We start from the raw sequence: 18015 nt of genomic DNA, 5'->3' as shown, positions 1-18015 counted from the left end.
GTTTCGCAGGGATCGAATGAAGGGTAGAGCCACAGTTCGAAGACATCTGAAATGTAGCGTCCACTGTTCAAAATGTAGTCAATGCGAACAACCGATGACCGAGACGTGTAACCAATGGCACCCCATACCATCACGCCGGGTTATACGCCAGTATGACGATGACGAATACACGCTTCCAATGTGTGTTCACCGCGATGTCGACATACACGGATGCGACCATCATGATTCTGTAAGCAGAACCTGGATTCATCAGAAAAAATGACGTTTTGTCATTCGTGCACCCAGCTTCGTCGTTGAGTACACCATCGCAGGCGCTCTTGTCTGTGATGCAGAGTTAGGGGTAACCGCAGCCGTGGTCTCCGAGCAGATAGTCCATGCTGCACCAAACGTCATCGAACTGTTCGTGCAGGTGGTGGTTGTCTTGCAAACGTCCCGATCTGTTGACTCATGGATCGAGACGTGGCTGCACGATCCGTTACGGCCATGCGGATAAGATGCCTGTCATCTCGACTGCTAGTGATACGCAACCTACCGATTCCATATTCTGCTAACAGTCATTGGATCTCGACAAACGCGAGCAGAAATTTCGCAGTACGATAAACCGCAATCGCGACAGGGTACAATCCGACGTTTATCAAAGTCGGAAACGTGATGGTACGTATTTCTCCTCCTTACACGAGGCAACACAACAACATTTCACCAGGCAACTCCGGTCAACTGCTTTTTGTGTATGAGAAATCGGTTGGAAACTTTCCTCATGTCAGCAGGTTGTAAGTGACGCCACCGGCGCCAACCTTGTGTGAATGCTCTGACAAGCTAATCATTTGCATATCACAGTACCTTCTTCCTGTCGGTTAAATTTCGCGTCTGTAGCACGTCATCTTCGCGGTGTAGCAATTTTAATGGCCAGTATTGTAATACTAATAACAAGAAAAAGATAAAGGAGCAAAACAAAAGTTAGCGTTTTCTTGAACAAAAAAGAATTGGACAAGTTGATTTTTTAAAGTATCCTGGAATAACTACTGTCGTTAATTTCAGATTCAGTGACACACTCACTGCAGGATTGAGAGGATAAAGACTAATTAAGTTGTACAATAAATTTCAGCTAGTAGTAGCAAATAAACTGTTCAAACATTTCAAGAGGACGAACTATAAGTAGAAAACACCGGGAGGTCCGGGAAGATTCCAGCTGGATTACATCTTGTTCAAACAGTAATCGTGAAACCACATATTGAAATGTAAGGTGTATCCAGAATCATATGTAGAATCAGATTAAAATTTAATAATGGTGAAAAATAGACTGAAATGTAAGACAGTCGTTCGGAAGGACCGGGGTGGAAAGAAATGGGATGTAGAAGTACTGAGAAATGATGAGACACATTTAACGTTCGCTGAAGATTTGGATACTGCGTCAACAAATACCACAGTACGCTGTTCAATTGAAGAGAACCGGACATCTCTAAAAAATGTAATGTTGGAAAGACAAACCTAAATACTAGGAAGCTAACTGCGAAGAAACCTTGGGTAACAGATAAAATATTTCAGTTGATCGACGAGAGGAGGAAGTACAAAAATGTTTAGGAAAACACTGAAATACGGCAACATAAATTGCTCAGAAATTAAATAAATGAAAAGTACAAAGAAGCCACGGGGATAAGGCTGCAGGATGAATTTGAAGAAATCGAAAAAGAAATGGTTGTCAGAAGGAATGACTCAGCATATAGAGAAGTCAAAACAATTCTACTGTCAAACGCAGAGCAGAGAGCGGATACATGGAAAGAGTACATTGAAGACCTCTGTGAGGGGATGAATACTTGTCTGAGAACGTGATAGAAGAAGAAATTGGAATCGATGTGGAAGATATAGCGGATCAAGTGTTAGAACCAGAATTTGAAAGAGCTTTGGCAGACTTGAGATGAAATAAGACGGAAGGTACAGATTGCAACTCATCGCAATTTCTAAAATCATTGGCAGAAGTGGTAACCAAACGACTATTCGATTTGATGTGTTGAATCTATGAGACTGGCGATACAAAATCAGACTTTTGGTAGAGTAATGAAATGAAACACCTGCAGCCGTCATTTAGATGTTATTTTATTATATGACAACCAGTTTCGGTGACTCATACGCCATCTTCAGGTCCGTATTCGTAAACAGTAAGGATAACATCATCAAATTACCAACCACGCAAATACGAAAGACAGATTAAAAACAGAATTATAATCAAGGACAATACTCTATAAGCGAATTTACAGTAATCACTTGACAAAATGTAAATGTCATGTGTGACTAGAGCCTCCCGTCGAGTAGACCCTTCGCCATGTGTAAGTCTTTCGATTGGACGCCACTTCGGCGACTTGCGCGTCGATGGGGATAAAATGATGATGTCTAGGACAACACAACATCCAGCCCCTGAGCGCAGAAAATCTCCGGCCCAGCCGGGAATCAAACCCGGGCACGTTATTTTTTTTTATCTCATTTTGTTCGTTTTTGTTCGTTGTATTCGCTCGGGGCGGACGTCGCAAGATACCCGTTTCAGTTCGTCGTTGATCCATTAATTCAGTTTTTTTTTATTACAGAGGGCAGCTAAACCTCTGGCCGAACACGCTCAGTCACCGTGCCGGCATTCTATCCACTGCACCAACTGTACAGCACAGCCCTTCGGACTGACATTCTGTCGCGCTGACCACTCAGCTACCGGGGGCGGACTGCACTTGATAAAAATCAACAGATACATCGATCGATCGCCTCATACTTAAAACAGAATTATATCATAACGAATTTCCACTATACGTTGTGAAAATGTTATTTATTAATAAAATCATTAATTAAATATTTCATGCTTATAAATTTGTAAGGTAGGAAAAATCCTAATGTAACCTACCTATCTACTAAAATGGCTGTGGAAAATAATAGATATATGAAAGAAGCTAGATCATCAGAACTTAGTGATACCACACAGGATATAAGACGAGATTAGTGCTGGACTTGAATTTCTCTCCACTGAGAGATGCGTTTGAAATACTATAATTCGTTACAATGACGACTACGAGGTAATTCCTACATTTAGATATCATTTTTTCGAGGAAGCTGAAAGCTATTAATTTAGGGATACGTATGCCATTTATAGTAAGGGCAACTAAATTAACTGATTTTTATTTTATTGAAATAACGTGTTCAGCAGTGAAAAACATACATTTGTGATGCCAGTTGAAGGTCGTAAGCGATACCCTGTAAAGCGACACCGTGATTACCTGCGGCGCCCATGAGCCTTGAGTGTTGCCGTCCTGTAAGGGGTTCCCCGTATGCACCTCTATCAACGTGCTGGCAGTGGCGTAACAGAGTTCATTTTGGTAGTCGTATATTTGACTGTGCATTGTGTGTTATAGTGTACTGCATTGGTACCTTTAAGTAAATCCTCCAGAAAAGAAAGATCGGGTTCCCATTTTTCTGACGTGCTTTTCGGCTTTGAACTTCACAGAAACACGATCTTTATTTCGTTAAGGAGTGTCGAATTTTAAACGTATCTGTAACCACAAAGAACACAGTATTTTGTTTTCCATGATTCCGATTTTCCAATGCGCGAATGAATTTTTTTCTCTATGTTTCCGATTTTCCATTATGGGAATGGTAGTGAGTGCGACATATTAAGAAAAAACGATGTATACAGCATTCTAGATACGAAAACACTTTTTTTACCGAACAGTGAGGTAAGTGCTAGTTGACACCAAATAACGAAGTATCGGTTCCTGCTCATGTGTGTTATGTATGGCAGTCTTCAACTGTGCAAGTTGCCTGTAGTTCACTTTCAAATGTCTACACGCATACATTAACTGTTTACTTTTGTGATACGCTTTAACCACTGCATTAGTTTTCTTGGTTGACAATATTTTAATTGCCTTTTGTAACTTAATTTAGTATACAGGTGAAACCCAGCATTTTTCAGATATTGACTCAATGCAAGTAAGAAACAACGTACTCATTTTGCTACTGCAATCGTGTACGCACAATGTCTTGATAATACAGCAGTTCTTAGCGTACAATCAGCCATCTTCGGTAGCGACCAGATGCAAATTGTATTCAGATATTTGTGACCTGACACATTCGTATTCCACAGAAATGACGATAGGTAATGTAGGCCTGAAATCCAATCAAGATTTATTAATACGCCGCCTTTCATGACAATAAAAGTCCGTAAAAATTCGTTCATCTGCGTTTTAATTTTCCGAATTTCTTGCTGTTGTCATTTCCCAACGGATCTTTGTCTTAAGGAATGTTAATGCAAATGTTCCATGTAGCAGTTATCTACTTCTTATGCTTCTCGTCCTATTCACATTTACGTCTCATATATGGCAGTTATAATTTAAGACTATTTGATTTACTGTGAATTTTATGTGCCTGTGAATTGAGTGTGCTATTTCATACACAAACTTTCAATTACTGCAGTTACATGCTGTCGTGGACGCGGAAATACAAGTGAAAATGTATTTCCTTTGGTTTTTGTTTGAAGAAATATGTATTTGTTAAATTGATTACACACAACTTAGTAAAGAAAAAGAAAACTCAATATTCTTCTCTACAGAGCGAAGTTTCGCTTCTGCTCGTAAGGTCGTAGTGTCTAAGATTCAAGTTGTATGATACGTTTCAACTGCAACTTAGGAAATGACAACAACTTACGTTCAACGAAGTTTCTGTCAAGATGTCTCAGTTTTTAAAGAGATTATGATGTTAAGCTGTGTCGCGTTACTTAATTTCTTTGTATTTTGAAGCAGTCATCAAGAACTACTATCAGGTAGCCAAACAAGAGCATGATTCTGTCTGTCTGTAATCGTAAGTTTTCTAAGCGAATAATGTTTACAGGAAGGCAGTGATTGTAGGACAGGACCATTATCACATTTTTCACACCTCCACGATTTCTCTTAGTCATTCGACAGGTCATTCGTAAACTGTGTCAACTGAAGAACGACGACGTAATTTCTAGTGAAAGTTATGACTTCAGGCAAAAAGGAAACTTAAAGATAAATTAAGAAATTAAGTAAGATCATTTTTTAATCACTGTGAACGGCATGGTATGTTAGTTTTGACCAGCCTAAAGATTACGTCGAGTAAGTTTAATATTCTGTTCTTCTCTCAACACTGATCTGACAGTACTCCAACTATGATATCCCTCATACTTTCCTCCGTTATAAATTTGACCATTCTTCAATGTCTCAGGATGTGTCCGATCAACCGGTCTCTTAAGTTGTGTCATAAATTTCTTTTCTCTCAAATTCGCCTGAATGTCTCAGAATGAGTTAACCGATATATCCAGCTAATCTACCGCATTATAAAGTGGCAACGCACTGTAAAAGTTCCTATTCTCTTATTGTCTGAACTATTTAGCGTTCGTGTTTCACTTTCTAACACATGAATTTATACTTCACGTTAGGAAATTTCTCTTTTGTTGTTATTCTGCATTTTATATCATCTCTTCTTCGGCAATTGCCAAGTATTTTTCGGCACTAAATACCAAACCTCACTGACTATTTTCAGTGTTTCTAACACAATTCACACAGCATAGTCTGATTTACTTCGACTACATTGCGTTATCCTTGTTTTAGTTTATTTTCTCGAGATACTAGCCATCCCGATCAACCGATCCTCCAAATCCTTTGCCATCTGTGATAGAACTAGAATCTCATCGAGAAAACAGAAAGAATTTTATTTTTTTAATTCCTGATCTTAAACTTCTTTTCAAATTTTCTCCTTGATTTCCTTCGCTATTGGCTCAATGTATAAACTGAATAACATCGGGGATAGGCTACAATATTGCCTCACTCCCTTCTCAATTGCTGCTTCCTCCTCGTGTCCAAGGTTTCAATACTGCATTCTTTTTTAAGCAAAATCTGTGGAAAACCTTTTTCTCCCCGTACTTTATCCTACTTTATCCTTGCTACATTCCAAGTGTATTCCAGTCAAATCATCAAAACATTTCTCTAAATGTACAGATGTTATAAACTTCGGTTGGGCTCTCTTCACTCTATCTTTTAAAATAACTCATAGGACTACTATTGCCCCGTCTTTGTGTGTCCATCTTTGTAGAAGATGGTGGCTGCGATGTTGGCTGGTCAATTTGACGTAAACAACCTTCAGCTGTAAATGATGAACTATTTATTAAACTACCGGTTTTAGTGTTACATTATGAGTTCATCAGTTCCCCGTACAAATAATGTAATCAAGTGTAATAATCAAAAATAATAAAAAGATCAATCATCTGATGATGATGGGACACGTAAATATTGCCAACGGGTGAAGGCCCAAAAGGTGTATAAGAACATATGAGAATAGATATGATTAAAAAAATTCAGTTTACGCAAGGTATCTCACCAATGCGGATGTCATGACTAGTAATATTAAAGTGAAATTTACATAACATAATTAAAAGTAATAGGAATCAAGTATACGCAGTACCCAGGGCATATAAAAAGTATAGAATAACAAGGATCAACACATATCAGTTAAAGGTTTCGAACAAGGTAGGGTGTTTCATTTCTGTAATAATAAAATAATTTGAAACGGACTGCCAGAGGTGACTGCAACGAACTTCCACTACGTAAAATACTTAAGAAGCATGTAAAAGATAACTACGTACGTTCACAAATAAAATCATAACTACATAAAACTATATTCATTAAGTGAATAAACCATGTGGGACATGTAGGCACTAGATCAAGTTAAAATTGTTTGCACATGAAGTAACTAACTTGATATGGTACCTATCTGCACACCAATGGTTTATTTACTTAATGAATGTACTCTTTACCTAGTTATGATTTTATTCGTGATTTGTCTTTTACACGTTTCTTACGTATTTTAAGTAGTGGAAGTTCGGTACACTTAGCTCTGGCAGACTGTTTCAGACTATTTTATTATTACAGAAGTGAAAGACCATACATTGTTTGAGATTTGTCATTTACTGTCCCTTAACTTCCAATAAATTGGGTTGATTGTTGTTATTCAATGCTTTCTATCTGATTTGGGTGTAATATATCCTTTTTCTCTATTGATATTAGTTATTTTATGTGTACTTCACTTCAATATTACTGATTACTACGTCCGCATTGGTGAGACACCCTGCTTAAATTGAATTTTGGCAATTACTTTCTGTTAACCTCCCTATTACATTAAGTGATTCTTATGTGTCTATCATATGACCCGTCGACAATACGTACTTGTCCCAAACTATCGTTCCTTCATCAGATTACTCACATCAGATTATACGCGTTACACAAATACAAATTGGATACACGGTGTTGGTGATTGAACGACCTCGGTATATCACGGTGCCATAGTATTACCAATGCTCTAAAATTTTATAAAAGGGGAAAGTGAAATTTTTCTGTCCTCTTCATTATGGTTGATTGTTATATTTAATTACATTGTTTTTTATACAGGCACCTGATGACAATGTAATATATCATAGGAACCGGTAGCATAATAAAAAGTTTGAAATTCAAGACTGAAGGTGTACTGCTGTTTGCTATTGCCTCTCGTGTCCCTAAATTTCTGGAGAACGCGACATGATATTCATCAAAGCTGGCTTCTATCAAGCTTCCCATTCGTCTGAAAATAATTTGTGAGTATTCTGAAACTCAAACCGGAGAAGAATGCCGAAACATGGTTTAGTGGAATGATATAAACGTAGAGAAGAGTCTGTTACGAAGGATTGGGTCTGTGATGCCCTATGTATAGATACGAACAGCATAAAGTCAGGAGCCGATCTGCGGAACGTGAAAACACACTCAGTCTCTACGGAAGCAACTGTGGCCGGTGAAATCCAGAATGGTTGCAACGTTTTTATTTCAAAGTTGAAGAGTATGTGAAAGCAAAGTAGTGTTACTCACCGAGGAGGTTACCATAGAATATGGGAGCGGGAAGGAAGGCGAACAGGCTTATCAGGACGATGCCGACCCCCATGGCAGCAGACTTGTCCTTTTCGTCGACGCACCTGAAAACATTAAAACAACGAACCAAATGTAGGATGTTTGGTCTTACGCATGACACCTTCTTTCTTTCACTCAGACTAAGAATCCAATAAATTTGTGCGAAATACAATGACGGAAAAGCAATCGCACCATCAGGAAGGAGCCGGCCGTTGCGGCCGAGCGGTTCAAGGCGCTTCAGTCTGGAACCGCATTGCTGCTACGGTCGCAGGTTCGAATCCTGCCTCGGGCGTGGATGTGTGTGGTGTCCTTAGGTTAGTTAGGTTTAAGTATTTCTTAGTCTAGGGCACTGATGATCTCAGATGTTAAGTCCCACTGTGCTTAGAGCCATTTGAACCATTTGAACCAACCTGCCTGCGTGCTAAACGCACTGGACCTACAAATGGAGTTATGTCCGTGGTGCGATTTTGTACGACAGCAGGTGTACTTTCGGGATTATCTCACGCACCCTGACTGCAAATTTGTACGTCAACCTGGTGATTCGACCTGTTGTACTGTAATTCATGAACAGCATTTCAAGGGTTGTTTTCCAGCAGGAGAACTGAAGTGCATATGCATTTGCAATGGATTATCTCACGCTTATATTAACCTCTGACCTTACTATGTTAATCACTTAAATATATTATCTAGAAAAATTTATTCCCAGAATTTCATTACTCTACATTAATAATTTTTTGGTTCTGCGTTTTTTTTCCGTCTACGCACTTATAACAAAAAAACAGCTCAACTATTGTCAATAACAAGAACGATGAAAGGAAATAAGTAAATATCAAATGATAATTTCATTCATTAATTTATTTTGTCAAATTACCATGTTTCAAGTAACGAACGTTCTCAAAGAAAAAAATGAGAATAAGGAAGTCTTTGAGAAGTATTCTGAGAGTGCAAGTCTGAATCGAATATTCTGGTGTGCCTGGTGCATTTACTAAAGAGCTAAAGCGCGTCCCTCTGTAGCATCACGGTAGCATCATCTACGTGGACACTAACACGTACATCGTAGACAAATTCTTAACAAGTGCTTTTAGAAGATCACTGTTAAAAGATGACTCGAGACGTAACGGACATTAGTATTAACGTCATCTTGTTCTCGTTACCGATAATTTATTCTTTTTCATTCTATTTCAGTACAATCAAGGTATGCGTAGCCTAATTATTTCTGTTTCCAAGACAGTTATTATATAATACGTAAATGAAATTAACTGAACCCTCTTTATGCCTTTAAATAATCTCACAAAGTACCATTATCTTATAATTTCGTTGTGAGGCTATCCAGTAATTATTCATTAATACCGGGTTGCTACCGTTGCCTACACAAAATTACAAATTATAAATGACACACTCCTGTCCTTTTGTGCAAATACACAAAGACAGAAACAAAAATTTTAGAAAGACGTAAATGAATTAATAGCTATAAAAATTTACGCAAAAAATAAAAAAAACATTATTTTAGTACTTTCAACATAGCAGCCCAGTCACCAATCGTGATAATCTAATATATAGGACACTATCAGCCTCGACTGTGGTAATGAAACCAACTTTTACCTAGGTTTCAGCCCAAGTAATTGAGACTTCTTCAGAAGGCCTGTATAGGCGTAGTCACATTTTAAAAATGCGGTACATAGGTACTAAGTACCACCAAGACTTGACTTAAGCTCCGGCGAACGCCTCGTCTCCATAGACGCACGGCGTTTTAGTTTTATTTATAGACATGTCCTCGTAGACATATTATAGAATCAGGTTCATCTTCTGAAGAAGGCTCAATTACTTAGGCTGAAACCTAGGTTACGGTTGGTTTCATTACCGCAATCGAGGCTGATAGTTTCTTATATATTAAAAAACCATAGTTTGCAATTCTTCAGATCACTCAGTACAAATAAAACAGCTATGTATGAGACTCCACAGGAACGAAAAACCAGTAACAGGCCTGAAATATCCTGTACGACAACAAATACAGAGTATAAGAGAGGTATAAACAAAACTAAAGTCATGCGTGTATGCATAAAAGACAGCGACGCTTGTTCGTCTGATCTGTTTCAAGTTTAATAATACACGGAATTAATTGTGACATTAATTTAGTAATCACAAAATAAATTATGATACATGTTTACCAGAAGCCGGCCTTCTTAATTCCATCGCTCTACTGTACTGCACAGAAGTACACTGAATTTTTTTTCTAAATTCAGTATCTTCGTTCACCACGTATGAAGTTACTCTAGAGCAGCCTCTGTTAATTATAACTCACGCTGGATGAATATGATCAACCGAGTTCGTCATTCTGACAAAAATCTTCTCGTTCTTCAAACGGATGAGGCAGAGCATCCCTTCAATAATATGATGCTACACAAGTGAACCTGACGCAAAAAAATTTAGACAGCTATCACATAAGATTACGCTATTAGCTACATACTGGAAAGACGAAACACAGTGATGGAAACTAGTATAAAGAAACGTAGTTATTTATGAAAAAAAATGTGTGTTTAAGTATTTGGTAGTACAGTTTATAACAAAGAAAAACAAAATACAGTCCCTTTTTACCATTTGTACAGGTACTTTTGAAATTCAATGAAACAAGAAAACTTTAGAAGTGGATTCTTCTGAATGTTGTTAGAATAATTTAACGCCCACAACTGTGACCTAACATTTAGTCGAACCTTTAACATTAGTACTGGTACTTAAGAAATTTAATGAAACAAGACAGCTGTAGAGGCGGACATTGACATATAGGTACTTACGAAACCGAGCGAGGTGGCGCAGTGGTTAGCACTCTGGACTCGCATTCGGGAGGACGATGGTTCAAACTCGCGCCCGGCCATCCTGATTTAAGTTTTCCATGATTTCCCTAAATTGCTTCAGGCAAATGCCGGAATGGTTCCTTTGAAATGGCAATGTCGACTTCCTTCCCCATCCTTCCTTAATCCGATAGGACCGATGACCTCGCTGTTTGGTACCCTCACCCAAATCAACCAGCACTTACGAATGTTGTTGGAACAATATAACATACACAATATATATAGCACAACTATGACCTATTATTTAGTCGAACCTCTATTGTTCTTAATAACTGCGAAACTCGTTTTAAACATCGACTGTATGAAGGCAGGGATCTCTTCTTCCGTGATTGAGGTCCACTGCACTCGAATTGTAGTTTTCAGCTCGGTCACAGTCTCAAGTTATCGTCAAATGAGTAAACACGTCTTGCAAGGATTCGACATAGATTCTCCATGGCATTCTTCTAGTCAGCTCAAAAGTGGAATTCCTTTATCATGAAACCACGACTTTGTCTTGGCAGATCTGTGACTCCCAGCGTTATTGTACTGGCATAGTAAATTCTCATCGTCGAATTCCTCATACATACGAACCAATTCAGTGTCAAGCATAACTGTGTAATGATCGTACTTCATCTTGCAGTGCAGCCATGCTATGTTGGACGTACCATTAGCCCAAAATGCTTCCCAGATTATAAATTTGCCACCGCCAAAGTTTCTGCTCATCCGAACGTGCTCGTATGTATCAGATCATGAATGACAATAATACCGAAAACCATCTGGCACATCCAAATTAAACTTCTTCTCATCACTGAAAATTACTTTGTTCCATTCTACTGTCCACGGTATACGTTCTTCCGCAAACTTGAGTCGAGCCCCCTTATGCGCTTTGTTTATAGGTGATTTATGGTGCCGTTTCTTGATTCGCATCTTGAACCAGGATTTGTCTAACGTGTCTGGGACTGACTGATAACTGCAGATCAGCCACGATTTGAAAAGAGCACAAGCCGTCGACTTTTCATTAACGCACAGTCATATGTGTATCTGATGCAGACAATTTTCGTCTCCGGCCATATTTGCCATTTTTTGAAGACTGTGCACCTAATCGGACAAAATTATCATTTAGCAATCTGGTGTTTAGACAGGCCCACTTCTTTGTACCCTTGATACTTGCGTGCTTGTTTCCCGAAAGGGGCTTTTCACGTGTCATTATGGCAATAATTGCCCCACGACGTTAGCAGACACACCTCCAAATCGTAACTCTACCGACATGTTGACATTCACACCTAGTGGACCTGCACTTATGCCAACTCGCACCTCTTCCCACCCAAAAGATCGCATTTTTTTCAATTTTTATGTACTCGGCCTAATTCTCGTGGAGAAATGAGAATGTATTTTGTTTTGCGTTGTTGTAAATTGTACCGGAAAAATGCGTGCAATATAAAATATGTAAATAAACATGTTTTTCACAAATAACTACATACCATTACACAGATCTCAACCACTATATTACGACTTTCGATAGTTAGTCATTAATTTCCAACCCTGGTGTGGGGGGGGGGGGGGGGGGGGGGAGCTGTGACGTTGAAACTTATTAGTTGTTTTAATACTGTTTTACACATTATCCCTTAGATGTGACGAACTTTTCCCAGCGATGGATGACTTGTCGATGACCTTGAAAATCATCTCGCAGTCGTTCTGGAAATGCTTACTCCACAGTTATTTCTTTGTACGGGAGTACGACGATTACGCTGCGTAGCTTCCACGAGGCGCGCTGTCTTGACAGCCTTCCTTCACCTTCTCCGGTAGTAGTTAATCCACGTTTCCACTGCTTGGTTTGTTCCTTTGGCTCTCAGTCATGGTGACGCAGGTCTGCTAATTCATGATGATTACGCTGCTAAAGAAGTCATCTGAATTCGCATGACAAGGTTGCAAAATTTCCGCGGGATTGGGCGACTGTCTTCAATGGGTGAGAGCAGCCATGGAACCCAGCTGCCGGTGACTTTTACCATGTTCAAAATGTCATACAAAGTGTTGAAAACTGACCCATGACCGATTTCCACTCTTTGCACTCTAGTTTCTATTGTGATGCGCCGGTATTCGGGCATCGGAGTCTCTTTTTTACAGATTTACGATTCTTCACAGAGAGATGGTCTGTCACTTGAATGCTCATCAGTCATCCTGTCTTTGACAGCTCCGGAACCGTTTGTAAAACTTAGCAACTGTGTCATATTTTAACGCGTCTGCTATAATGCGATCAGAAGACATCGTGAAACATTTCCCTTGCTTGCTATTGCGCAGCGTAACTATGGGATACCGAGATGATGGCGTGCGAGACAATTGCTCAGTACCTGAAGATATAGTGGGGCAACCTTCTGTCTAAAACAGAGAGAGACTCTCTTTCTTGTATTAAACCTTCAAACTATCGATAGTTATAAGTACACTGACGGAAAACCAATAGCAACACCAAGAAAGAGCTGTGAGACCTAAACGGAAGTTGGTAGGCGTGTTTCTACATCTGAAAGATGACGTCTATTCAGATTAGCGCCAATCTCATAAGAATGGCTGCAGTAGCACCACTACGAGGATGCAAATCAGGTTATCTTTAAATACACGCTGCAACGGTCGTGAGCGTTAGTTACATTTGAAGTTGGATGTGGTGAGTTGATATTAATTAAGAATGCTTTTAAAGCTACAAAAACGCCATTATCAATGCCTTACTGAGTTTGAAGTAGGTCTTGTAATAGGTCTATGAGAAGTTGGATATTCCTTCTGCGATACTGCAGAAAGACTTGGCTGGAATGTAGCCACTGTGCAAACTTTCGAGGTTACGCCACGCACCCTGACGGAAAATTTATGCGTTAATCTGGTGATTCGACTTGCTGAGCTGCCATTCATGAACAACATTCCAGATGTTTTCCAACAGTATAACGCTCTCTCACAGCAGCTGTTGTAACCCAACATGCTCTACAGAGTGTCGCCATGTTGTCTTGGCCTGCTCGATCACCAGATCTGTCTCTAATGGAGCACACATGGGACAACTTTGAGGTGCAACTCCAGCGTCATTCACAAACAGCAGTAACCGTTCCTGTACTGACCGACGAAGTGCAACAGGCATGGAAATCCATGGAGCAAGTTGACTTCAGGCACTTGTACTGCACAATTCAACTTTCTGGCGGCTACACGGGTTATTATTGTAGCACCACTTCACATTTGCAATGGCTTATCTCGTACTTACATTAACCTGTGAGCCGGCCGCGGTGGTCTCGCGGTTCTAGGCGCGCAGTCCGGAACCGTGCGACTGCTACGGTCGCAGGTTCGAATCCCGCCTCGGGCATGGATGTGTGTGATGTCCTTAGGTTAGTTAGGTTTAAGTAGTTCTAAGTTCTAGGGGACTGATGACCACAGCAGTTGAGTCCCATAGTGCTCAGAGCCATTTGAACCATTTTAACCTGTGATCTTGTAATGTTAATCGCTTAAATATGTTAACTATACAAATGGATTCCCAAAACTTTATTACTCTACATTAATTATTTTTTGGTGTCACGGTTTTTTTCAGCCACAATATTTATCTCGACTTACATGCATAGAACGTTAAATTAATCAGAGATCCTCCACTGCCAATAGGGAGACTGTTGTAGTCAACTCGCCAAACTCACTGCCAAGAAAACGTCAATAAGCAAGACTAGTTCAAAACATTTCCGCAGGACTCTGAGTAGCTAGTACATTAAACTATAATAGTACGAGTGGTTAAAATGTTGTTCCTACTTAAATAATCTTGTCACTTCATTTATGTACTGCTGAAACACACATAAATTTTTACAGGTAAAACGCTTTTTTTGTTTTGAATAGGCGTTAATTGTTAAATTCAGTAGACAACATTTATCATGTTCTGTTGTACTGTTAATTGCGATAGACTTCTTGCGCGATGAGAATCGTCTTGCAGCATTGCTGTAGAAAGTATTGCGCTTACTGCTCAAGTAAATTTGGAGTAACTGTGCGAGTATAACTATTTTTGTTTTGCTACAAGACAGTGCCAAACGCCAACGCCAAACGTTAGGGTTGAAGGGATCCAGCAGGGAGTGAAAGTAAGGATGCTTCCACAGCCCTTGGCGCTTTGCCAGGGGAAATATTATTTGCCCAACCTGGGGACGTGGCAGGGAATCTGAAACTCCACATGTTTAGGTAGAACACGAGTTTCTATCGTCAATAACTTTATTACATTTGAGCACAAAGACGTCATCGCTGTTTGAATCACATAACCAGAACTAAGTTTAACTGCCCAGTTATTATCGCGACCGTAGTAAGAAAACAATTTAGTAACATTTTAGTGATTGGTGAAGCCAGATTATTAAGACTGGGAGTCGCTGGGCGCTTCTGTCACGAAGCTGAAAATCCCTGAGGCGAAAACCAGAGATCATTGCAGAAACTTCAAGGATATAGAACAGAGTAGGGCAACATATGATCGGAATAGCTGGGAGTACCCAGTTTATTACGGGTAGTGAAACGTTATCTCATCTACCGACATTCAGAGGGTGCCTGTTTGGGATTGTACACTAATCAGTTGGTACGTAACCCACAGTCTTCCGCTATTTCTATGTTGAAAGTGAGGAAACCACAAGCACCAACCGGTTGCAAAGGTTGCCTCTACCTCGGGCGTCATGCATCAACTCCATGCGTTCCGTCCGTGCGCTCGAACTTCTGAGGCAGTAAATTTTGGCGGAACACTGTAATACGTTGACACAGCGTTAGAATAAATGCCTTAAGTTGATGATAGTAGTCCTGATCTAAAGAAGCAGATTAGTCCCGTAAATTTTTACCAAATAGAAATTAGGTACTTACGGAAACACATGGGGTATCCCAAGCATCAGTTGTCTAAATTATGCGGTTGGTAGATCCCATTTGGTCTCTGAGGAAGTAATAGTCGTAAATTAATATTTATTTAATTATTGACATGAAAAATAGCCATGTTGTTATGTTGAAGTGTAAAACATTAGCGGAATTTGAAACAGCTTTCATTAATGAGTATTGGTCTAGCAATAAGCAAAATGAAGTATTGAGAGAATTTTGGAGCGGAAAACGCTTCAATGCAGGCAAGGAATCTATTAAAGAGTTTGATAGGTCATGGATTTCACGTTTGTCACATTTGGCGGAAAAGCTGAAACCTGAAATGATAATACTAGGTCTTGAAGCCAAACTGCCATGGTATTGGCAAACTAGAATTATATCTGCCCCTAGAGACAATCTGGATCGTTTCATTGAATATTTGGAACGTGTAGAACGTGTTGCTGCTAATGAGGAGCAAGCACGTAATAACAGAAATGGTAATAACACTAGCAGTAATTTTAAGAACGAGCAGAATGTCAATGTAAACATCAGAACAGTAGGTGTTCGCCATCCTAAGAGAGGTAGGAATTGGAGAAATAATTATCAGAACCAACAATGGCATCCAAATGATAGTAATTTTGTTCCGAACAAAATTATGCAGGTAAACAACAGTGCGGAAAGCAATGCTGTGCCAGTTAACTATAATGGGAATAAAGGAAACAGTAGTAGGCTGAGGCAGGAAAACTAGTTCCCGTTTATGAGGACACTGGCGCTCACCAGGTGGTTACTTTTCCTAAGCCAGTAATTACAGTAATTGGTAAGACAGATCAGAATACTCAAACTGAGCATGGTCGGTAGCATCTATAGGATACAGTAGAAATATTAGATCACTCACAGTATTTAATAGATACCATTTTAGAGACGCTTTCTAAGTGGGAAGAGAAAGGGAAGGCCCCAGTTCTCTCCAGACGCTGATTAGCGCACCACCTGTGCCGGGAGTCGCGTCGCGTCGGTATCGTTGATATAAACAGCCTCGGATGCAGTAATAAGTTACTCGGGATACGCGTAACCATGAAATCGTTTTCGAGTGAAGTGTTAATTTTGGGATGACGATAATGATCTATCTTTAGTTTGCGTATGTCGTATTTTCACGTGCCGCCGCCGGACAGACATTCTACCATTATTAGCGTGGCGTTTGATGAACATTATCATCAAATTATGGCGAGCATTCACTTAAACATTTAATTTGAACAGTTATAGTTGCATCAGCGCATTAGACTCTGAATTACTCTGGTAGTTGGATTGTGTGGATTCTTTTTGGTCTGTGACTTTCAGAATATAGTGAACATTTTAGAGAGAATGGTTTTCTGATTATGAATCCCAGACAATCTCCTAATTCCTCAGAGCTATAATCTGTAGCTATAAATGTATTTCTCAGATGAAGTGGGCACTAGGAATTCTAATTACAGGCTTCACGTTTTGCTAATCACTTTCTGGTTGCCAATATTGTAGTTAGAGAGCCAGTGTTGAGAACGGCAAACAACAGCATTAAATAAATAATAGAAACATTAACAATTATTCCATCCGCCGCCCCACAATATTATAGCAAAAATTTAACCTTAAAGCAAGTCTTGTAAATGCTGATTGCTAGTCACTATGTGTGCATTCCACCATAACCCACTGAAGCAACAGAGTACAAACATATTTGGCTTCATTGTTTTTATACGTTTTGAACAATATAGGTTTAGTTACAGGACCACTAGTTTTTTCTGCGTCGCGTTTTTTGAAGTGTGCATTTAATGCGCCTGCTGAAGTGTGCTTGTTGATTAATCTCCTTCGACAAGGTCCAACACCATCTCATCAAGTTATACTGTGCGAACAGTTCTATCTCGGCAGCTTCGGCCACCTCTCTGTGTCTTGGAGGGTCCAATTCTGCCGTAAGCTTCAACCTGCGACGGTAAACACTTCTTCCAGTCAATAAGAACCCCGCTGCGAAAGTTACCTCTGTAAACTCGTTCGGATTTCTGGGTTGTACGTCTCGCTGCTTGATGCAGTAAACGACCCTTGAACCTCCTATAAGGAGTGATTAATTATAAAGTGTTGTGAAACTACACTGTGGACATGTTATAGACCATTGTGTAATTTTTCAAGCAGTAGTGGCAACTTCGATGCAGAAGCCTGCTGTTTGTTATGAAACAGGAGCAGTTTAGCACTATGAACCACACACTGCTTCTCGTGCATGACCTCGTAGAGCGTAAAATATCTACTACCCATTTCCTTCACTCAGAGTGTTCAGTTTGGGGCCCTCTAACATCTGTATCATTTAGACCCTAAAACCTTGGCATTTGCTGTATGAAGATATTTTCAATAACTTAGCGCTGCGATACCGGTTTCATATGACGTAGGAACTAATAGACAGTGCAGTTACAGAAGTAGCAGAT

General features: G+C 39.6%; 1 protein-coding gene across 1 annotated transcript in view; it reads right to left on the bottom strand.

Annotated features, from left to right (window-relative positions):
- LOC126279803 (solute carrier organic anion transporter family member 74D-like) overlaps positions 1-18015 on the bottom strand; it is a 104787-nt gene that overhangs the window by 10807 nt on the left and 75965 nt on the right. The window contains exon 9 of the mRNA XM_049979707.1: positions 7884-7987. Coding sequence (XP_049835664.1) covers positions 7884-7987 — 104 coding nt within the window. The remainder of the gene's footprint in view (positions 1-7883; positions 7988-18015) is intronic.

The sequence above is a fragment of the Schistocerca gregaria genome, chromosome 1 (assembly GCF_023897955.1).
Source record: "Schistocerca gregaria isolate iqSchGreg1 chromosome 1, iqSchGreg1.2, whole genome shotgun sequence".
Lineage (NCBI taxonomy): Eukaryota > Metazoa > Arthropoda > Insecta > Orthoptera > Acrididae > Schistocerca > Schistocerca gregaria.
Note: the sequence above shows the minus strand (reverse complement) of the source record. Positions and strands in the feature narration are given on the sequence as shown.